This window comes from Henckelia pumila, chromosome 4, assembly GCF_033568475.1.
Source record: "Henckelia pumila isolate YLH828 chromosome 4, ASM3356847v2, whole genome shotgun sequence".
NCBI classification, from domain to species: domain Eukaryota; kingdom Viridiplantae; phylum Streptophyta; class Magnoliopsida; order Lamiales; family Gesneriaceae; genus Henckelia; species Henckelia pumila.
The window spans coordinates 149,156,826-149,180,507 of record NC_133123.1 but is presented as its reverse complement, the minus strand read 5'-3'; the positions used below and the strand labels follow the sequence as shown (position 1 = coordinate 149,180,507).

The following is a 23,682-nucleotide window of genomic DNA, read 5'->3' as shown; positions in this document are numbered from 1 at the left end:
AGCTTCGGAACAGTAAGCTTGTTAATGCAGCATGGTAGATGGAATTCTAACCTTATTCACTCACTTTTTGATCCGCACTTTGAGGAAAAAATTCTAGCCATTCCCATCAATTCGGTACAAGAAAAGGATACTAGATTCTGGTCTTTTGATCCTAAAGGTAAATATTCGGTTCGGAATGGATATCGTGTGGAAATAGGATGTTATGATACTCCATCACATAGCTCAGAAGTTCATTCAAGTAAATGGTGGAAGTATATGTGGAATTTGTCAATCCCTCCCAAACTTAGGATCTTTTGGTGGAGAGTTATGCATGATATTATTCCGACGGCAGCAAACTTGAGAGTCAATCATGTTCCTACGGAGGACTTCTGTTCGTTATGTAAAGGTTGGAATGAATCCACTTTTCATGCTCTTTTCTGGTGTCCAGTAGTTAAAATTTGCTGGAAGAAAACCAAATTCTGGCCTTTGCTTAAGCATGTCCGCCATCTTGGTACTTTGGAAGTGATACTATGGATGAAACAAGAATTGGACAGAAGAGATTTTGAATTATTTGTATCGAGAACATGGGCTGTTTGGAATCAAAGACTAAAAATTGTGCATGGAAGCTCTTCAGGATTTGATGTAAACTCATTGGATGGGAGTGCCGTGATGATCCGTGAATTTCAGATGGCCAGCCTTTCTCTTCTTTCTCCATCAACCAAAATCACAAGTTTAGCTCCGCATAAATGGATGGCTCCTCCGAGGGGACAATTGCGGATGGATTTGGATGTAGCATATCATGTAGATTCAAATTTATTTGCGATCGGGGGAGCTGTTCGGGAAGGCTGGTTATTGCATTTGGAAAAAAAGGGCCTCAACCTCCATCAGTTGTTCATGCAGAGTTGATGGCTATTTATGAGGATTTACAAATTGTTGTTGGTAAGGGTATTCATATTCACCAAATTTCAACTGATTCTCTCTTGGCAGTGCAAGCAGTCGCTGGTCAGGATGAGGATTTTAGCTACGTTGGCGCTATTGCACAATCTGTCTGTTGTCTTCTATGTATGTGCAACAATGCTCAATTATTTCATAGTCGAAGACAAGCTAATGTGGTGGCTCATTCCATTGCTCACTTTGTTTTTTATTCTAGTTTTCCGGTATATTGAAAAACTGAGAATTTTGCGTTTTGGATGGTAAATCTTGTAAATGCAGATATTTCTGATGTTGAATAAAATTACAAGTCTTACCTTTCAAAAAAAAAAAGGAAAGAAGTCGATTTCATTATAATTGGAAAAAATGTGACGGAAATAAGATTTGAGTTTTATCAATGCAGACATGCAGTGTGTATTGACTCAAATTTGAGTTTTACTAGCAAAAACTTATTTTGATATATTATAGAAAAGTAGAAAACGACCATGCATGCACGGTCTGTGCTCTATATTAATAGATAACTTCACATTATATATTTGGCACTTGCAATTTCATGGAGTTAGGTAAAACATGAGACTTGATGTCATGCCCAATTGTGAAAATTTCACTGATCAATATAACAGGTACTTTTGTTTTTGAAGTATAACATGATTTTAGAATATCTTTGTATATCTTACAACCACAAAACATCACTAAAATGATGATCTTACTGAAATAGAAAAAAATATATACAACAAATTAAGCTCGAGCTCAATCGTAGATCATAAGGCCTGCACATGATGTTACTGAAATCATGAGCGCAATGACTCTAAAAAAATCAACAATCTGAATTAAGCAACAAGAAAATAAACAAATAACATATACTTTGTAATTTAATTTGGAAAAAGTTCCAGAACAAATAGTTTGTGATTAAAACACATTACAGACTTACAGTTTTATACATATATATCACATAGCCACACGTGACCACATAAAGTTCACCATTTATTGCAAAGAAAAAATCACTTTTTTTTTTCCTGGGCTTTAGAAGATCAATGGCCATGGATTTCTCCTACAAATTTATTTTGTAACTAAAAAATTTTAACACAATTTATTACATTATCTGGCATCATATTGTTAAATCGTCTCGGCAATCGGACAAAAAAGAGAGGCTCATTAAGGAGTGGTATGATTCGCCATGTTTGTATGTAACATAATCATATGAATATTATGTATTTTGTATATTTTGTCCTTAAAACTATTTTTGAAGTTAATTTTTTTTAAAAAAATTAATGTATTCAATCTAACATGTATGAAGGGCAAGTTTGAGATTATGAAAGAAGGCTTCGCCAAAAATTTATTTATATCAGAGACGCTTGCTTTATTCACCAGATTTGTTACAATATGATTTTCTTTAGTTATTTTTTAATTGCATCTTATAGTCTCTTTGGTTATTTAAATATACAATTGCTACTTATTTGTAGAATTACAATTTGAGTACTGTTACTCCACCATTTGATGTATCCTATCAAATGATTCAAATCTATTATATATAGTTTGGAAGTTTTAATACATGTTTTAGATTTTCAAATTTCTAAGTAACCAAATATTAATTGCATCTTATAGTTTCTTTAGTAACCAAATTTGACTGTTAATATATTATTTTTAGCTCTAAAACTGTTTTTATTGAATATATTACCCAAGCACATACTTGTTCTTAAAACAAATTTTAAAACATTTTATAAATGATTTTTTTTTAAAATTATAAAAAAAATTATAAGTATTTATTCAAATGGAGCCTAAGTATCAAGGATAATAATTACACAAAAATGTATCAAACATTGGCAATGAAAACAATTCACATATTTATTGCTTTATTATCAGGATTAGAAGAACTCATATGTATCATGATAATAATTACCAAAAAAAAATGAAAAGAAATTCACAATTAAAAAGACTAGTAATTACAAAATTTTGTATAAATATTTATATTCTTATCAAATATATTTTTGAAATAAAACACAGTGTTGATATCATAATATCGTGACTAATTTTATAATTATATTATACATAATAGGCATTAACGTGTGAGATATGTGATGCCAGTCTATATATATATATATATAGAAGAGCACCTAATACCTAATATAACAATTTTTCTTATGTTGAAAATATATATAAATATATATTATTATTTATTGTTGAATGTTGAAGGTTGAAAGTTGAAAATTGAGTTGTAAAATATTGAAAATTAGTGTGTGATGATGTAATTAATGATGTATTAATTTTTGACTAATCTCCAATTGAGATCTATAAATAGGTCTCTCCATTTGTGTAGAAAAACACAATTGTGAAGAGAGAAAAATTTTATAAAGTGTAGAATTTGATAAATTTTGAGTTTTTGAGTTTTTACTTTTTACCGTAAATTTTTACTTTTTCACAACACGTTATCAGCACGATCGCTCGAAGGTTCTCTATATTTTCCGACGCTCCAAAATACAAGAAGAAGTCAAAAATATTCAACAATACCACCATGTCGAACTTGGCGAAACTCGAATTCATTGCACTTGATATAACCGGAAAGAATTATATGTCATGGACCCTCGATGTAGAAATGCATCTCGAGTCATTGGGTCTTAACGAAACTATCAAAGAAAATAACATATCATCCTCACAAGATAAAGCAAAAGCGATGATATTTTTACGCAGACATCTTGATGAGGGGTTGAAATGTGAATATTTGACCGAAAAAGACCCAATGATTTTGTGGAAAGGGTTAAAAGAACGTTTTGAGCATATACGGGAAGTTATACTTCCGACCGCACGAGATGAATGGAATACTTTAAGATTCCAAGATTTTAAAAAGGTGAGTGATTATAATTCTGCGATGTATCGAATTGTCTCACAGCTGAAATTTTGTGGGCATAATATTACTGAGATGGAAATGCTTGAAAAGACATTTTCCACATTTCACGCATCAAATATAACTCTACAACAGCAATATAGAGTGCGTGGATTTTCAAGATACTCAGAACTCATCGCATGTTTACTCGTGGCGGAAAAGAATAATGAATTGCTCATGAGAAATCATCAGTCCAGACCTACTGGTTCAACGGCATTTCCTGAAGCAAATGTCGTAAGTAAAAATGAAAACCAAAATAAAAGATATAGAAAAGATTTTGGTCGAGGTCGTGGACGAGGACGTGGGCGTGGACGTGGGCGTAGAAATGATCGCGGTCGTGGTCAAGGACGTGGATTTGAAAATAAAAGAGATAGTTATTTCAATAACTCATCTCAAAGGAACGTCACGAACCACCCACAAAAGAGGCAGCATGATAATACGGGTGAAAATGAAAATCATCCAAAAAGAACTGAGAGTGTTTGTTATAGATGTGGCACTCCAGGACATTGGTCAAGAACTTGTCGAGCCCCTGAGCATCTGTGTAAGCTCTATAAAGATTCAATAAAGGGGAAAGAAAAAGAGACCAATTTTACTGAAAACATTGACCATGCAAGTGGTTCAATGAATTTAGATGCTGCCTACTTTTTGAATGATTTCGAAGATATTGATTAAATGTATTGGTGGGAAAAGAATGTAACAATGTAATTTTTATATTGTAAAACATATTATATTTTGCATGTATTGTTTTATTCTGCAATTAAATTGTAACATATTATAATTTGCATGTATCTTTCTTAATTGATTTTATTGCATATTGTTTTTGAAGATCATTATGGAAAATGCTATGATCAAAGATGGAAATAATGCACTGGAAGTTTGCATACCAGATAGTGGTACAACGCACACTATCCTCAGAAATGAAAAATATTTCTTGGAATTAAAACCAACAAAAACAATGGTGAATACAATATCAGGTCCTGTAGACTTGATTGAAGGATGTGGCAAAGCACAATTTTTGTTACCTAATGGTACAAAATTTTTTATAAATAGTGCTTTATATTCACCACGATCACAAAGAAATTTGTTGAGTTTTAATGATATATATTCTCATGGTTATGATACGGAAACAATAACCGAAGGAAATGAGAAATATATGTGTCTTACTACATATAAATCAGGAAAGAAATATGTAATTGAGAAATTATCAATGCTCCCTACTGGATTGCATTATACACATATAAGTTCAATCGAATCAAATATGGTTATTGGAAATTCTTCAATACTAACAAATTGGCATGATCGATTGGGACATCCTGGTTCAATAATGATGCGAAGGATTATAGAAAATACAAGTGGTCATCCACTGAAAGACCAGAAGATCTTTCAGAATAATAAGTTTCAGTGTAAAGCATGTTCTCTGGGGAAACTTATTATAAGACCATCACCAGCTAAAATCCAAAAGGAATCACCCATATTTCTTGAACGTATTCAAGGTGATATTTGTGGGCCAATTCATCCACCATGTGGACCATTTCGATACTTTATGGTATTGATCGATGCCTCTAGCAGATGGTCACATGTATGTTTATTGTCCACTCGGAATGTGGCATTTGCAAAATTGATGGCTCAAATAATAAAATTGCGGAATCAATTTCCCGAATATACGATCAAGAAAATAAGACTTGATAATGCTGGAGAATTTACTTCCCAGACTTTTAACGACTATTTTATGTCGATGGGAATTACTGTTGAATATCCTGTAGCTCATGTTCATACACAAAATGGATTAGCTGAATCATTGATTAAACGTCTACAATTGATTGCTAGACCAATGATTATGAGAACGAAACTCCCTATTTCTATATGGGGACATGCAATTTTACATGCTGCTGCATTGATTCGCATCAGGCCAAGTGCATATCATAAACACTCCCCATTGCAGCTTGTATTTGGCAAAGAACCAGATATTTCTCATTTGAGAATTTTTGGATGTATGGTGTATGTGCCTATTGCACCACCTCAAAGAACAAAAATGGGACCTCAAAGAAAGAATGGTATTTATATCGGCTATGATAGTCCATCAATCATTAGATATCTTGAGGCTCAGACAGGCGATGTGTTTACAGCACGGTTTGCTGATTGTCATTTTGATGAAAATAACTTCCCAATGTTAGGGGGAGAAAAGAAACACATCGAAAAAGAAATCACATGGTATGTACCATCATTATTACATTTGGATCCTAGAACTAAACAATGTGATAAAGATGTACAACAAATTGTGCATTTGCAAAGAATAGCAAATCAAATGCCAGATGCATTTGCAGACACAAAAGGGGTAACAAAATCATATATACCTGCTGTAAATGCCCCTGCTCGAGTTGAAATTCCAAAGAAACAAAATGAAGACATTCATGATGTCATAAAATGCCTGAAGCGTGGAAGGCCAGTCGGTTCAAAGGATAAAAATCCTCGGAAAAGAAAATACATAGAGAAAAATGATGATCAGAAAATAGAAAATGGTGTTCCAGAAGAAACACACGATGATGAAAATATTCTGTCAGAACCACAAACTGACGAGAATCATGAAATCTCTATCAATTATATTAATACTGGAAAAATATGGAACCGAAAGAATGTACAAGATATTGATGAGATATTTTCGTACAATGTGGCATGTGACATCGTAAATGAAGATAATGAACCAAAATCTTTTGGTGAATGCAAAACTCGAAAGGATTGGTCAAAATGGAAAGATGCCATCCAGGTTGAATTAAATTCGCTAAATAAACGTAGTGTTTTTGGACCTATAGTCCTTACACCTAAAGGTGTTAAACCTGTTGGGTACAAATGGGTTTTTATTCGAAAGAGAAATGAGAAAAATGAAATAGTGAGATATAAAGCTCGACTTGTTGCACAAGGTTTTTCTCAAAGACCTGGAATTGATTATGAAGAAACATATTCTCCTGTTATGGATGCAATTACGTTTCGGTATTTGATCAGTTTAGCAGTGTCTGAAAACTTGGACATGCGTCTAATGGATGTTGTTACAGCTTATTTATACGGATCACTTGATAGTGATATATACATGAAAATCCCTGAAGGATTTAAGATGCTAGAAGCACAAAGTTCAGAACCCAGAGAATTTTATTCTGTGAAATTACAAAGATCATTGTATGGGTTAAAGCAATCCGGCCGAATGTGGTATAATCGGCTAAGTGAACACTTGATGAAAAAGGGATATGTAAATGATCCAATATGCCCTTGTGTTTTCATCAAGAAAACAACATCGGGATGCGTGATTATTGCTGTATATGTTGATGATTTAAACATCATTGGAACGAATAAAGAAATTCAAGAAGTGATGTTATACTTGAAGGAAGAATTTGAAATGAAAGACCTTGGAAAAACCAAGTATTGTCTTGGTTTACAAATTGAACAAAAAGAATGTGGAATTTTTGTTCACCAGTCTAATTATACAGAGAAGGTCCTTAAACATTTCAATATGGATCAATCAAATCCTTTAAGTACTCCAATGGTTGTCAGATCATTGAATATAGAAAAGAATCCATTTCGTCCATGTGAAGATGATGAAGTTGTTCTTGGTCCTGAAGTACCATATCTAAGTGCCATTGGTGCCCTTATGTATCTTGCAAATTGCACTAGACCAGACATATCTTTTGCAGTGAATTTATTGGCAAGATTCAGTTCATGTCCAACGAAGAGGCACTGGAACGGAATTAAACATATATTCCGTTATTTACGAGGAACGACGGATTTGGGACTTTTGTATCCAAAAGATACAAATCAGAGAATAATTGGTTATACTGATGCTGGATACTTATCTGATCCACATAAGGCACGTTCCCAAACCGGATATGTATTTACTCGTGGAGGCACTGCAATCTCTTGGCGATCACAGAAACAAACACTTGTTACAACTTCATCAAATCATGCCGAGATTATTGCACTACACGAAGCAAGCCGTGAATGTGTCTGGCTTAAATCAATGACTCGGCATATCCAAACTTCTTGCGGATTATCAGTGGACAAGAATCCAATCACACTTTATGAAGATAATGCCGCATGTGTTGCCCAAATGAAAGAAGGATACATCAAAAGTGACAGAACTAAACATATTCCTCCTAAATTCTTTGCATACACTCAAGAGCTGGAGAAGAATAAAGATATTGATATCTGTTACATTCAATCAAGTGAGAACTCATCCGATCTCTTCACAAAGGCACTTCCCACGGCGATATTCAGAAAACACATTTATAATATTGGGATGCGCAATCTACGAAATATGTGAAGAATAATTCATGTTGACATCAGGGGGAGTTTACGTGGCTGCACTCTTTTTTCCTTACTATGGTTTTTGTCCCAATGGGTTTTTCCTAGTAAGGTTTTTAACGAGGCAGTATACAACACGTAATGGAGATAGTCATTCTATCATGATCATCATCACAAGGGGGAGTGTTGAAAATATATATAAATATATATTATTATTTATTGTTGAATGTTGAAGGTTGAAAGTTGAAAATTGAGTTGTAAAATATTGAAAATTAGTGTGTGATGATGTAATTAATGATGTATTAATTTTTGACTAATCTCCAATTGAGATCTATAAATAGGTCTCTCCATTTGTGTAGAAAAACACAATTGTGAAGAGAGAAAAATTTTATAAAGTGTAGAATTTGATAAATTTTGAGTTTTTGAGTTTTTACTTTTTACCGTAAATTTTTACTTTTTCACAACATCTTAAACTTAATTTTATCTTTTTGTTCGAATTATTTTCCAATTTTTTTCTTGTCACAATCCACAAAATCATCTAAAACAGAAAAAATACAACAAAAATCATTATCGATGTGAGATGGTCACGAACCATGTGTCACAGTTACTACTTATTAATTCACACAAAAACTCGTTGATAAAAACTCCTATGATACGGACTCATGGGTCATTTTTTTGAGACGAATCTCTTATATGGGTTATCCATTTAAAAATATTATATTTTATGTCAAAAGTATTACTTATTATTATAAATATGGGTATGATTGACCCGTCTCACGAATGAAACTGTCTCATATGAGTGTTACTCAAACTCTTTTGAGATGGTCTTACGGGTTAAGACCATGTGTCACAGGTGTCACAGTTACTACTTAATAATTCACAGTTAATTTCGTATAACAGATCTCCTATTTGGGTTTTCCATGAAAATATATTATGTTCTATGTTATTTTTTGATAAATATGGGTAGTTTGACCCATCTGACAAGACATTTACTCTTGATTAAAGTTTAGGCTCTCTACTTAATTGGTATGGTAAATTCTTAATTAAACTTACAATAATAGCTTCATTATATAACTTTATCTATAAATATTTTTCATTGTTTTCCTAAAATAATTTTTCTCTTTAACACAATAATTCACATGAGATGTTCTCACATGTTAACTTTCTAAGACAAATCTCTTATTCAATCTACTCATGAAAATATTACTTTTTATATGCAAAACTTATTATTTTTCATAATAGATAAGGATCAGATCTACCTATCTCACGGATATAAAAAACGGTCGCACAATAAACATACTCAAAATATTTCAATCATATATTTATCTATGTTTTAAAGTTACTTATATATAAACAAAGTAACATACTCATTTAAATAGTTTCAAAAAAAAAAATTACTCATTTAAATATGTTATTATATCTACGTATTTTGTTGTCAAAGTAATTAGCACTAAGAAGGGAAGGGAAGGGAAAATACCTTGTGATAAGGTGTAACCGCCAACGCTCGTAATTATGGTTGTCTTGTTTTCCTCTCTTTCAGGTATTATGACTCGAAAGACTTCATTTCCAAAGTTCTCTTGTTCCTCACCTACTTGCTCTGCCCAAGCTTTGGTGGAATCGCTACAATCAAACACTTCAATTTTTGCAAGTGTTGGGTGTTCCCCAAAGTTTTGAGGAAATTCCTCCAAATTTAAATATCGAAGAACCAAGTGCTCGAGGACTGGGAAGTGTGTCTTGTCTGCTCTCCAATGTACCAAATCAGTCTGCGCAATATCCAACACTTTCAATTTAACAAATTGCCCTTGTGTCGGACACCACGTCTGCCCTTTACACGCGTGGAACCAGAGCTGAAGTAGCTCAAGATTAGGCAATGAACCCACAATGCTCATATCTTCCCAAGGTAACCTGCATCCAATTAAAGCCAACTCTTTGAGAGAGAGTGGGAAGCTGAGGTGTTCCCAAGAAATGGGGCTTTTTGTGCAGAAAGACAGTGATTGGAGTTTCTGCAAGTGGACCAGATTGTGAAGGCAGAAGAAGGGCCACTCCACTCCTTGGGGTATATCAACATACATAACTTGTAATTCCTTCAGATTTGGAAGTCTTCTACAAACCTCCTCACTACACCTAAAAAATACAACCACGAGGAGAGTCTGCAGATTTTCCAAAATATGAGAATCATGTTTATCAACGGGAGGATCAGGTAAAACACATCTTTCAATATGGAGATGCCTAAGGTGTGGCAAACACCAAATTTCCGGTGGCAGAGATAAAGGTTCGGGTAAGGAATTGTGAATATGCAGAGTCTGTAGATTCCAAAATAGAGACATCAAAGAATAAAACCTCAAAATCGAATTCCCATCCAAATGACCATGGAAAGACAAGAACCGCAGGTTCATTAGCTGCGAGTTTTCATCAGGTAGAATTGAATCAGTCATTATCAACACCCTCAACAATTGTAATTGAACAGCGTACAATAGCGTGCTGTCCGACGCACTTAGTGATGCCGGTCCCAATATACCAAGGGCACGGGGTACCGATCCCAATTCAGGTTTCAAGGGAGATGGATGAATACGGAGTTGAAACATGAATTTTGGGTTCTGATCAAATATGACACGAAACAGGTCTATTTTTTCTATCTCCCTCCAGCATAGGTCTATCAAGAGATCATGGACACCACAACGTAGTAAGTTACCAAGGACCCCTCGTCTAGGAAGGATAAAGAGGTTTCTATCAACAAGGTCTGTTATGTATTCATCTGCTGCCTCTTCCAAACTTTTACCTCTTATCGGTTTTACAAATCCCTCAGAAACCCATACCTTGATGAGCGTAGGGATATCAATATTATATGGTTGTCGAGCCACAGCCAAGTAGAGAAAGCATGGTTTCAAATGAATAGGCAAGTTTTTGTAACTCAAATATAATATCTTTTGGCATTTCTCGTTGTCCTCTGAATTTATGATTGACTTCATATTTCCTGCGACATGCTTCCATGAATTCATCGTCTTATCAGACTTGGCAAGGAGTCCGCCAATCACCACAATTGCTAGAGGAAGTCCATTGCAATTTTTCGCAATTGTCTTCCCTAATTCTTCCAGTTCAGGACGACAACCTTGTTGATGTCCGAAAACTTTTTCTCTCATCAATTCCCAACTGCTGTTGTCATCTAACAAATCCATTTCAAAAGGCCGACAAGAGCTCAATTGCGCTGCGACCTTCTTTTCCCTCGTCGTTATCATGATTCGACATCCGTTGTTGCAATGATCTGGAAAGAATCGTTTTATCTCATCCCAAGCCTCAATGCTCCATAAATCGTCCAGCACGATCAAATATCTTCTACCATATAAGCTTTTGTACAATTGTTCACCCAATTGTTCTTCACCAGTATCACACTTGGCTAGGCCCAACTCATGATCATCACTTAAATGACTCTCTGATCTACTCTGTCCAAATTCTGATAGCATTTCATAAATAATATTTCGTGCACTATATTTTTGAGAGATTGTAGCCCAAGCACAAATATGAAAGTGATTCTTAATATATGGATGTTCGTAGACATTTTTAGCTAGAGTGGTCTTACCTATTCCTCCCATTCCAACAATTGCTACGATTTGACGATTTGATTGTTGTCCAGTGAGTATATCCAATATTTCCTCCAACTTCTCATCAGAACCCACCATAGTATTTTGCTCACTGGGAGCTGATCTTGACGACACAGCAGGCGAAAAATCTATGAAAGTCGGATCTTCCTCAAACTTCCCAATACTCTCTTTTATCCTCATCAGCTTGTTCTTGATCAGATCCTCCATCTCTTCTATCACTTTATGGATACATTGGGAGAAGGCGGTCGAGTACTTCACCTCGCTACCCGTAGATCGCGCTGGAATTTGAGCCAATACGTAGCACTCAATGACATCCTCTGCTTCATAAGCCATATCAGCAATTTGACTCTCCACTCCAGCCATTTCTTGGTGGTCTCTGTGTGAATAATCTTCGAGAAATTCTTGAAGGAGACGGACCTTTTGTAGCAGGGACTCGATCTGTATTATGTTTATACGTAGCCAGTGCTGGGAAGGGTGCAAGATGAGCTCTGAAGTATTCAGAAGAGACATAAGAGCTGCATACGCCGCCGCCATAATTGAAGCTTCAAGTTTCAGTAGTGAATTTGGTTTCAGAGAACACAGCATCAGGATATGATTAGTGTGGAGACACTGAACTGAGCTGATTGTATTTATAAAATCATATAATATATTTAATATTGTATGTTATATATAATGTTTTATTTTTTTTTATTTATAAAATAATATAAAAATAAATTTAAAATTTATTTATCAATTTATCTTTAAGAAAAAAATAAAATTTGAAATATCAAAATTTAAAAATAAATAAATAAAAATAAAGTGTAATATTTATATCAAATGAGGACAATTTTAACAAATGAAAAAAATGGTGTCTAAAGTGAAAATTTTTTATAAGGGAGAGATAATCCTTTATTATGTTATTTTAGTAATATTTTCTTGAAATCAAATAGATGAGGAAGATTGGATTATTTTGATCTGATCATTCCGATTCTTGTATGTAATTAGACGAGTTAGCGAAAACTTAAAGGAAACTGCTATATGTACAATGAGGGTTATAAATTGGGTTACAAAATGCATTTGAAATTACAAAATTATTCCTAAATTTTATTTGGAAAAAATCTTTCAAAATTACATTTAGGATAATTTTATAATTTCAAATGTACTTTGTAACACAACATATAATTTCATTTGTACATATAGCATGATCCAAATTTAAATAGGTTATGTTCTGATTTTTTATCACTTTGTTCTGATTTCAATAGTTCATTTGAGTACTAGCGTATTTAAATTAACTAGAAAAGTGGACGTAGGTCGCATGCCGCATCACGGGTGACTATCGATTGGAAACATGATTACGAAATATTTTCGTACAATGTTAAAATAAAACCATTAAAATGTTATTAAATTCAATTTTTTTCTTTTCTATTTGTTTTTCAGAATTATATATTATAGATAGTTAATTTTGTATCATATTGTTTTTTTTTTTGTTGTAAATTTAATGTGCAAAATGATATGAATCAAATAAGTAAGTGTAATAAAACACATATTTATAAAAGATAATACGTTAAATAATCAGATAAAAAATTAATTAATATGTTAAGATCAAATGTATCCGTCCCATCACCTAAAATTGGTGGATTGTGTTGGTATTTTCTCAACCTGCCTAAAAAAACGGTTTGCCTCGCTTATTGGTGGGCCGATCCTGTCTGCTAGTTCGTTTTGACAACTCTGATTATAATTACTAATAGTTGAGACAATCGCATTATATGTATAATATAATATACAAGTATCATATATGACATGAACGTAATATATTTATATTTTAAAAGTATTTTCATATAAATTATGTTTAATATTTAAGAGTAGAGATCCTAAATAATTATATTTTTGTCAAATTTCTAAAGATGATATCAAAATAGAAATTTTAAAAATAGTTTTTATAATATTTTTTTAATATTAAATGTGATATAATCATTTAAAAATTCCGACGTTCAGATAAAGATTAAAAAAAATTATTAGATATGATAGCTATAGTCTTATAGTTAAATAAAAAAAAAAGTTGACTAAAATAGGTTTTTAATATTTTTTTATTAAATTAGCATGAATTTTTTTATGATTTTATAAAGATATATTTTTTGTTATTACAAATTATATGATATTATTCTATGCGACTCCGTTTGGTTTGAGTGATAGGATAAAAAATATATAGATAATTAATGTAATGTAATAAATAAATAAATAAATAAGAAATGATAGTGAATATATTATTTGATTTTATTGATAGATTATAGTTTATTTGATTTGATTGATTGAATTTTATATAAAAATACAAAATTATCATTTTGTCCTCGTAACAATAAATAAAATATAAATAATATTATTTATAAGGGGCAATTATTCTTGCATTGCTTCTATCCATCAACTGTCGGTTAATGGCTTAATGCATCATCAATTTTCTTTGGCTTTGTTTGTGATATAAATGTTGTATGAAGAAATTCTTTGATCATTTGTCCTCTTGTTCTCAGAGGTGATGTTGGATTTCCTATCACCAGATTTGGTGGATGCTTCTTTGACCATTTGAGATTGGGTCTAATTTCACTTTCAGGATCCTATGGTCCTCTTTGATCTTGATCATTTATGTTTTCCCGATCATTCATTGTGTTTTCAACGTAAGAATGATCTCTCAAATTTTCTTGTTGATGTCCTTCATTTTTTTTCAGTTGGTTGAGTTTGCTGATCTTCAACTGTTTGTTCAGTTTGGTTACTTGCAATTGCTGGATCTATCAGTTCAGGTTCTGGAGTTTGAAGATATCTTATTACCATAGATGAGTCATCTTCACTGTCATCTTCCAACTGTATTTCCTGAAATAGATCCTCATCTGACTTTGCATCAAATGCAGTCATATGATTTTTACCATTGTTGTAAATGTAACATTTACATCCGAATATTTTGAAGTATGACACATTAGGCTATTTACCATTCCATCTCATATGGTGTTTCCAAAAATTTCTTACATATCATCGATCTGTTCTGAGTATAGCAAGCAGTGTTCACAGCTTCTGCCCAAAATTTTTGAGACACCTTGGAATCAGCTAACATGGTTCTCGCAGCTTCTTTTAGAGTACAATTTCTCCTTTATGTAATACCATTTTTCTGTGGTGTTCTAGCTGCTGAAAACTCATGTTTGATTCCATAATGCTCTAAAAATGAAGACAACGTCTGATTGACGAATTGAGTTCCCCTGTCACTTTTGATTCTGTCAATATTAGATTTTTCATTAAAAAGTATTTTGAAAATCTTGATCAGTTGAGGAGCAATTTGGTCTTTTGATTTTAAGAAAATGACCCAGGTGAATCGAGAGTAGTCATCAATAATAACAAGAGTATATCTCATTCCCCCTAAAGTTGTCACTGGTATAGGACCAAACAAGTCCATATGTAACAGTTCCAAACATCGAGTGGACGAGTTATAACCCTTGTTTTTAAAAGATGACCTAACTTTCTTCCCAAACTGACAAGCTGAACAAACTCTGTCCTTTGAAAATTCGATTTTAGGCAGTCATGATACTAGCTCAAGCTTACTCAGTCTGGAAATAGCCTTGAAGTTAAGGTGATTCAATCTCTTGTGCCATATCCAGTTGCGCTTAGAATTTGAAGCTACGAGGCAAATTGGTTTGCTAGACTGATCATTCCAACATACTTTATATATGTTTCCACACCTGTTTTCTGTTAGGATAATATCACCAGAAATATTTTTAACAAGGCATGAGTTTTTTGAAATTCAACCATATGCTCGTAATCACAAGTTAACTGATACTTATCAAGTTATATTTCAAGTTCTCAACTAATAAGACATCCTTGATGATTATGTTACCGTGGATAATCTTACCCTTATCCACGGTTCTACCCTATGAGTTATCAACAAAGATAATTGTAGGTCCATTGCTTTTAATGAGTTCAGACATCAGTTTAGCATTTCCAGTCATATGTCTTGAGCACCCGCTGTCTAGATACCACGATTCATCCATACTTTCTTCAACACCTGTTACCTACAGTCACAGACTTGAATGATTTTGGTACCCATATCTATTTGGTTCCACGAGGGATTAATTCTTTAGAAACCCAAATCTGGATTACTTTGACCAGTTTACCAGTTTCAGTGTTCCTATAGGTGTGTGCTGAATTTTGTGCCCTAGGTTGTGAATAATTATGTGCTTGTGATACAAAGTGTTGTTTTCTATGTCCCAAATTGTTGAATTGTCGATATCTCTTCTGAATCGAACGTTGATTGTGATATTGATTTTGTTTTTCTCTCATAGAATTTGATTGATTTGTATTAGTCCGATCAGGACTTTTAACAGTTTCAACCTTGATTTTTTCAGGAATGAAACCAATACCAAATCTATTCATGTTCATTTTCTAAATTGACTTCCAATTTTTTAGGACGAGTTTATCACAGATTTCAATATGTTCATTTTCCTCACATGCTCGTACAAAGTGTTGATAGGTTCATAATATTTATATTTTTTAGTGTCATATTTCTCGGGTTTTTATCTTTTGCATATGTTAATTGGTGTATTTTTGTTGTGTTTTGTAGTTGGAGGAATTTTGATGATCTTAGACAAAATTTGGGCTAAAAGAGTTGAATTCTATCACATTTGGAGTTGCCAAGAAAAATCTTGAGGAATTGAGCAAACTAGAAGAGGATCTGGAGCAAGGCGTGGGCGCGCTGTGTTACTACGTTTTTAATGTCTGGTGGGAGATTTAAGATTTCAGAATTTGAGAAGAAAATACCATATTTTAGGAATTCTAAATATGGTATTTAATTTATGGAAGACTTCTGAATTAAAGATTTTCTTCTAGATAAATAAAGATAGTTGGAGATTTTTTATTCAAAACAATATCTCCACATTATCTTTTAGTTAGGCTTTATCTTTTTGTTTTTAATTTTAGACTTTATCTTTTTTCCTTTTTTTCCAAGTTTTAGACGTTAGTTTAGTTTTTTTTGGGAGACAGATTTCTGTTCCTGCGTTCTGCACGTTTTTGCACGGCTACAGGCAGAGAAAATATTCTTCTTTTCTTCTTCATAATTTCTAGGTTTAATATTTTATTTTTCTAGGGAATTATGAAGCCAACTATGCTTGGCTAAGTTTTTAGTTCTGATTCAAGGAATATTTTCTTTTATTTCAATTTATCACTACGAGGTTTTGAGTTTGAATTGATGTTCTTGCTTATTTCTAGTATTTGTTGATTTATGATTTATTTCATGAAAGTTGTAGGTCGATTAATCTGACAAATTAATTGATTTTACGTCTTTTGAATGCTATCCATGAATTCAGTGATCCGTAATTGTCATGAATGATTGGTACTTGAGTAGCGATAGATTAGATGTGTTGTGCTATCATAGCATGTTTGATCTAAATAAATCAATGAAACTAGATTTAACAGTTGCAGCTATCTCGATTGTTAGATTTTATGATTAACTGTTTTCACAAATCGAAAAGCTATTTTTAATCAATATGGAATGCTATCGTGCCCAGTTGGTTATTGATAAGTTTTGACTGGATGCTGGGTTTGGTCAATTAAAATAGGAGAACACAAAAATCTTAGTGGCTATCCCTATGATTTTAAGGTTAATTGCTAGAATTGCATGAATAAATTATTTATTAGCCGATGACCAGTGATATAATTGAAATACGGAAATTCTTTGAATCAGAGTTTGGTAATATATTAAATTTTCTCTTTTAATTATTTGTTCATTTCATTTACTTAATTTTTGCATTAGTATTAAATTTTATTTTATTACTGCAAACCAAAAATCCCCCTTTTTCGTTGTTATTCCTCGAAAGAAATAAATACCCGTTCCTTGTGGATTCGACCCTGCTCACTACTATACTCGTTTTGTAAGGGAGTAGGAATTTTTAGTTTGTTGGCTTGCGACAGGCATACCAAATTTTGGCGCCGCTGCCGGGGAACGGTGTTTATAATTATTTCTTTCGAGTTCTTGTTATTTAATTATTTTTTATGCCTCGTTCTTCTCGTACAGGTGAATTAGAATATATACCAGAAATCGAGAAGACAACTAAGAGGTTGAGGAAAGAGGCGAAGCTACGACGTAACCAAGCATCAATTCCATCTTCTAGTTTGAACGCGGAATTGAACTCGAGCGAATCTGAAAGGGAATCTGACCCCGAGTTTGAAACTGAAGAAAGTGAGCACGAAGAAACAATGGCAGAACCAGCGCAGAGAACCCTCAGGGAGTTGGCTAATCCTAATGTTACTCAACAGCCATTATGCATTCAATTTCCTACTACAGAAGCCAACTTTGAATTAAAGTCTCGTTTGATTCATTTATTGCCAACTTTTCGTGGTCTTGCAGGTGAAGACCCGCATAAGCATTTAAAGGAGTTCCATATTGTTTGCACTGCCATGAAACCTCAAGGGATCACAAAAGAACAAATTTCACTGCGAGCTTTTCCATTCTCTCTAGCTGACAAGGCCAAGGACTGGCTCTATTATTTGCCATCTGGAACAATAACAACTTGGAATGGAATGAAGCAGAAATTTCTGGAAAAGTTCTTCCTAGCTTCGAGAGCAGCAAACATTAGGAAGGACATTTGTGGGATCAGATAGTTACAGGGAGAGACTTTGTATGAATATTGGGAGAGATTCAAGAAACTGTGTGCGAGCTGTCCGCAACATCAAATTTCTGAACAGCTTTTAATTCAGTATTTTTATGAGGGACTCTCAGTTTTTGATAGGAACATGGTGGATGCTGCGAGTGGAGGAGCATTAGTGAACAAAACACCTCAAGAAGCAAGTGATCTGATTGCCAACATGGCAGCTAATGCTCAACAGTTCGGAACAAGAGAAGACAACGCTCCACGACAAGTTAAAGAGGTAAGTGTTAGTCCCATTGATCAAAAATTAGATTCTTTAACATCTCTTTTGGAAAAACTGGTTGTAGGACAAGCACAACAGGTCAAATCTTGTGCGATATGTTCGATTGTTGGACATCCGACGGATATGTGTCCAACATTACAAGAAGATCCAACACAACAAGCAAATTCAATTGGCGGTTTTCCTGGACAACCACAACGTCGATATGACCCATATTCCAATACCTACAATCCGGGATGGAGAGATCACCCGAATTTCAGCTACAAGAACCAAGGAGGACAACAAGGATTTCCACAACAGAACTACAACAAACAACCAGCACCTGCACAATCCTCTGACTCCGGTATGTCTCTAGATGAAATTGTTAAAGCCCTTGCAACTAACACTCAAAAATTCCAACAGGGAACGAGGGTCAGCATTCAGAATTTAGGAAATCAGATAACCCAGTTAGCTACTGCTGTCAGCAATTTGGAGACTCAAAATTCTGGAAAATTACCATCACAAACGGTAGTAAATCCAAGAGAAAATTCAAGTGCAATGGTGTTGAGAAGTGGAAAGAAGGTCAAAATTGAGTCTACCTCCCCTATGAAGAATAGTGAAGGAAAGGACATGGACAAGGAGACTGAAAACACATCCGAGGAGCAAACAAAGGTAAAAACCACATTCCCTTCATCTGATATATCTAAGGAGGTTGTTCCTCCTTTTCCTTCTAGGTTGGAAAAATCCAAGAAGACTGACTATGAGAATGAAGTGTTGGAGACGTTCAGAAAAGTGGAAATTAACATACCCTTGATTGATGCAATTAAGCAAATTCCAAGGTATGCGAAATTTTTGAAGGATTTGTGCACTAACAAGAGGAGACTGAAAGGTGATGAGAAAGTGAGTGTGGGAGAAAATGTATCGGCTGTGATAAAGAAGTCATTACCAAGTAAGTGCAAAGATCCAGGTATGTTTACTATGCCTTGTGTTATTGGGAATTTGAAGATTGAGCGTGCCATGTTAGATTTAGGTGCATCCATAAATGTCATGCCATATTCAATTTATTGTGCTCTAAATCTGGGTCCTTTGAAAGAAACTAGAGTGGTAATTCAACTAGCTGATCGTTCTAATGCTTACCCGGAAGGGGTTGTTGAAGATGTCTTGGTGCAGGTTAAAGAATTGATATTTCCCGCAGATTTCTATATCTTGCGAATGGAAGATGATTCCATGTCGAATTCACCTCCAATTCTGTTGGGAAGGCCATTCATGAAGACAGCTAGGACTAAGATTGACGTCGATGATGGTACCCTCTCCGTCGAATTTGATGGAGAGATTGTAAAATTTAATATTTTTGATGCTATGAAGTACCCAAGTGAAAATCATTCTATATGCTCTATTGATGTTGTTGATTCAATTGTGCAGGAAGTTTTTGAGGAAGAATGTGAGACTGAAAATTTTCAAATGTATGCACAGTTGGAGGTGGAAGGAGACTTAGCTGAGGCTTATGAGATTTCAGAACCAGAAATTGATCAAACGAGGGTAACAAATTCAAAGGTTGAAATTTCATTATCTCATAAAAAATTGCTACCTTACGTTTTGCAGGCACCCAAACTAGAGTTGAAGAGTTTGCCAAATCAATTGAAATATATATATTTGGGTGATGAAGAGACTTTACCGGTGATCATCTCAAAGAAATTGACTGAAGATCAGGAAAGGAGATTGGTCACAATACTCAAGGAGCACAAAACTGCAATCGGGTGGACTTTAGCTGATATCAAAGGCATAAGTCCGTAAATTTGCATGCATAAAATTCTTTTGGAGGATGATGCCAAACCGGTAAGAGAGTTCCAAAGAAAACTGAATCCGAGAATGAAGGAAGTGGTAATGAAAGAAATCATCAAGCTCTTAGATGAAGGCATAATCTATCCAATCTCGGATAGCAAATGGGTGAGCCCGATCCATGTTGTTCCAAAGAAAACAGGCATCACGGTGGTAAGAAATCAAAATGATGAGTTGGTACCAACGAGGATACAAAATGGCTGGAGAATGGTCATTGATTTTCGAAGGCTTAACTTAGCCACCAGAAAAGATCACTTTCCCTTACCTTTTATTGATCAGACATTGGAAAGGCTAGCTGGAAAAACTTATTTTTGTTTTCTTGATGGATTTTCAGGGTACTACCAGATAGTCATTGCTCAGGAAGATCAGGAGAAAACAACTTTCACGTGCCCTTTTGGAACATTCGCCTACAGACGCATGCCATTCGGACTTTTTAATGCCCCAGGTACGTTTCAAAGGTGCATGCTAAGTATATTTTCTGAATATATTGAGAATTGCATTGAAGTATTTATGGATGACTTCACTGTTTATGGGAATTCATTTGAGGTTTGCCTGGATCACTTATCCAAGATTTTGAAAAGATGTATGGAAACTAACTTGGTTCTGAATTATGAAAAGTGTCATTTCATGGTGAATGAAGGTATTGTGTTGGGACATGTTGTTTCTTCAAGAGGTATAGAGGTTGATAAAGCAAAGATTGATTTGATCACACACTTGTCATTCCCCACTAACGTTAAGGAAGTTCGAGCTTTTCTTGGCCATGCAGGGTTTTATCGCAGGTTTATTAAAGATTTTTCAAAGATTGTTTTGCCAATGTCCAAGTTATTGCAAAAGGATGTGCCCTTCGAGTTTGGAGAGAAATGCAAGGAGGCTTTTAACAAACTCAAGAACATGTTGACTACTGCACCTATAATCCAACCTCTTGACTGGACCTTGCCTTTCGAAATCATGTGTGATGCCAGTAACTATGCTGTGGGAGCTGTTTTAGGCCAACGGATTGATAAGAAGAGTCATGTCATATATTATGCATCAAAGACGTTGGACCCTGCACAGTGCAACTACACAACTACTGAAAAGGAGCTTTTAGCAATTGTTTTTGCTTTAAATAAATTCAGATCATATTTACTTGGTTCTAAAGTGTTGGTGTATTTTGATCATGCAGCGCTGAAGTATCTATTGGCAAAAAAGGAGTCAAAACCGAGGTTGATACGGTGGATACTTTTGCTCCAAGAGTTTGATTTTGAAATCAAAGATCGGAAGGGAACCGAAAATCCAGTGGCCGATCACCTGAGCAGATTGGTGAAAGAAGAGGAATCCATTCCTATTTCTGAATTGTTTCCTGATGAACATTTATTCCAAGTTAAAGGTATGGCTCCTTGGTATGCGGATATAGTAAACTATTTGGTTAGTGGAATTTTTCCCTCTTCCCTTAGTAAATCCCGTAAGAATAAGATTCGATGTGAGGCAAAGTATTATGTGTGGGAGGAACCTGATTTATGGAAATTTTGTGCTGATCAAGTCATTAGGAGATGTGTGCCTGAAAATGAGTACAAGTCAGTTTTGGTTTTCTGTCATAATTATGCATGTGGTGGTCATTTTGGACCGAAAAGAACTGCTAGAAAAATTTTGGATAGTGGTTTGTACTGGGAAACTCTGTTTAAAGATGCTTATTTGTTTTGTAAAAACTGTGAAAAGTGCCAAAGAACGGGTTCTTTATCTCATAGAAATCAAATGCCCCAAACTCCCATTCTTGTTTGTGAAATTTTTGATATCTGGGGTATAGATTTCATGGGTCCGTTTCCTTCATCATGTGGTTATGTTTATATACTTTTGGCGGTTGATTATGTATCGAAGTGGGTGGAAGCAAAACCCACCAGGACTAACGATTCGCAGGTTGTTGTAGGTTTCCTCAAGTCTAACATTTTCAACAGGTTTGGAATCCCTAGAGCGCTAATCAGCGACCAAGGGACTCATTTTTGCAATAGAACTGTTGAAGCTTTACTAAAAAAATATGGAGTGTATCACAGGGTAGCCACCGCTTACCATCCACAAACAAATGGTCAAGCAGAAGTTTCCAATAGGGAGATCAAATCGATTCTAGCAAAAACGATAAATCCAAGAAGAAAATATTGGAGTATTCGTCTGGATGATGCACTTTGGGCCTATCGTACCGCATACAAAACTCCTATTGGGATGTCCCCTTACAGATTAGTGTTTGGGAAGGCGTGTCATTTGCCAGTTGAGATTGAGCATAAAGCATATTGGGCGGTGAAACGCTGTAATATGAATTTGGATGAGGCAGGAGAGACTAGGAAGCTGCACCTGCAAGAGTTAGAGGAACTACGATTGGAGGCTTATGAGAACTCAAGGATTTATAAAGAGAAAACGAAGTTGTTTCATGATAACTCTATCTTGAGGAAGCAATTTGTTGTTGGCCAAAAAGTACTGCTCTTTAATTCTCGGTTGAAATTCATGCCAGGTAAGCTTCGTTCTCAATGGATTGGTCCATTTGTTGTTACTCACGTGTTCCCTTATGGTGCAGTAGAAATTAAGAGTTTGGATACAGAGAAAATTTTCAAAGTAAATGGACATCGACTGAAGGTGTTTCTTGAAGATGAGAGTGTGTCGTACATGAAAATCGAGTTGACAAATCCTGATTATTCCACAACCTGAGTGGATTGGTAACGTCGAGCATAACGACGCTAAAAAAATTGCGCTTTTGGGAGGCAACCCAACGTTTTATTATTACTATTATTATTATTATTATTAGTTTTTTTTTTTATGCTTACTTTTGAAAAAAAAAAAAAATTCAGAAAATATTTTTCTCGCCCTATGAAAAATCATTTTTTGTACAAAAAAAATCAAATTTTCTTCTTTAAATCTATAAAAATTTCAGAAAATAATATTTTACAAGGCGTGCCCACGCCCTATTAAAAATTATTTTCTATTTTAAAATAACACTTAATAATTTGTTTTAGTTTTTTTTAATTAATAATTACGTTAATAATATTTAATAGGGTTTATCGCCTTTTTTTTTTTTTTTTGTACAGGCCGCCTCCTTCCTTTTCGTTTCTTTCCTCCTCCCGAAATTTTTTTTTTCCTTCTCCTCCATCTCCCAGCAAGCGGCCGCATACTTTTCACCATCAACACCAGAGAATCACCGTCTGCAACTCGCCACCTTCTAAAACAGCCGGCGCTTCTGTCCTTTCTCAATTCCCATCGCCGCTGTTTCTGGTCGTCATCACTGGTCATCATCTTCTCCATCACAAATCACCATCTTTTCTCCTCCTGTACAACACGAACGCC

The 23,682-nt window shown here is 34.5% G+C and overlaps 3 protein-coding genes across 4 annotated transcripts; 2 read left to right on the top strand and 1 right to left on the bottom strand.

Moving 5' to 3' along the window:
• Positions 1–24: 24 nt before the first annotated feature.
• Positions 25–885, top strand: LOC140862039 (uncharacterized). The gene has a single exon (XM_073265045.1). It carries the CDS (start codon positions 25–27, stop codon positions 883–885), a length of 861 nt encoding a protein of 286 aa, XP_073121146.1.
• Positions 886–1,502: 617 nt separating this feature from the next.
• On the bottom strand, positions 1,503–12,267 carry LOC140864424 (putative late blight resistance protein homolog R1B-16). 2 transcript variants are annotated; one of them, XM_073268600.1, is made up of 2 exons: positions 9,558–12,267; positions 1,503–1,679 (listed from the first exon to the last, which is right to left on the bottom strand). In XM_073268600.1, exons 1-2 carry the CDS (start codon positions 12,262–12,264, stop codon positions 1,660–1,662), a joined length of 2,727 nt encoding a protein of 908 aa, XP_073124701.1. In that variant the 5' UTR covers positions 12,265–12,267; the 3' UTR covers positions 1,503–1,659. The 2 variants fall into 2 exon arrangements, with proteins under 2 accessions (XP_073124701.1, XP_073124702.1); XM_073268601.1 differs by lacking the exon at positions 1,503–1,679 and having other exon boundaries at positions 8,456–9,985; positions 10,421–12,267.
• A 6,156-nt stretch (positions 12,268–18,423) lies between these two features.
• On the top strand, positions 18,424–20,331 carry LOC140862038 (uncharacterized). Its single transcript, XM_073265044.1, has one exon. The coding sequence runs from the start codon at positions 18,424–18,426 to the stop codon at positions 20,329–20,331; it is 1,908 nt and encodes a 635-aa protein (XP_073121145.1).
• The last annotated feature ends 3,351 nt before the right edge of the window (positions 20,332–23,682 follow it).

Excerpts from the sequence above, each read along its gene's own strand:
- LOC140862039 (XM_073265045.1), top strand. The coding sequence starts at position 25 with ATGCAGCATGGTAGATGGAATTCTAACCTTATTCACTCACTTTTTGAT.
- LOC140864424 (XM_073268600.1), bottom strand. The coding sequence starts at position 12,264 with ATGCTGTGTTCTCTGAAACCAAATTCACTACTGAAACTTGAAGCTTCA. Across the intron at positions 1,680-9,557 it reads CGGTTACACCTTATCACAAG|GCCTTATGATCTACGATTGA; the intron begins GTATTTTCCCTT and ends CATCATGTGCAG.
- LOC140862038 (XM_073265044.1), top strand. The coding sequence starts at position 18,424 with ATGGTGGATGCTGCGAGTGGAGGAGCATTAGTGAACAAAACACCTCAA.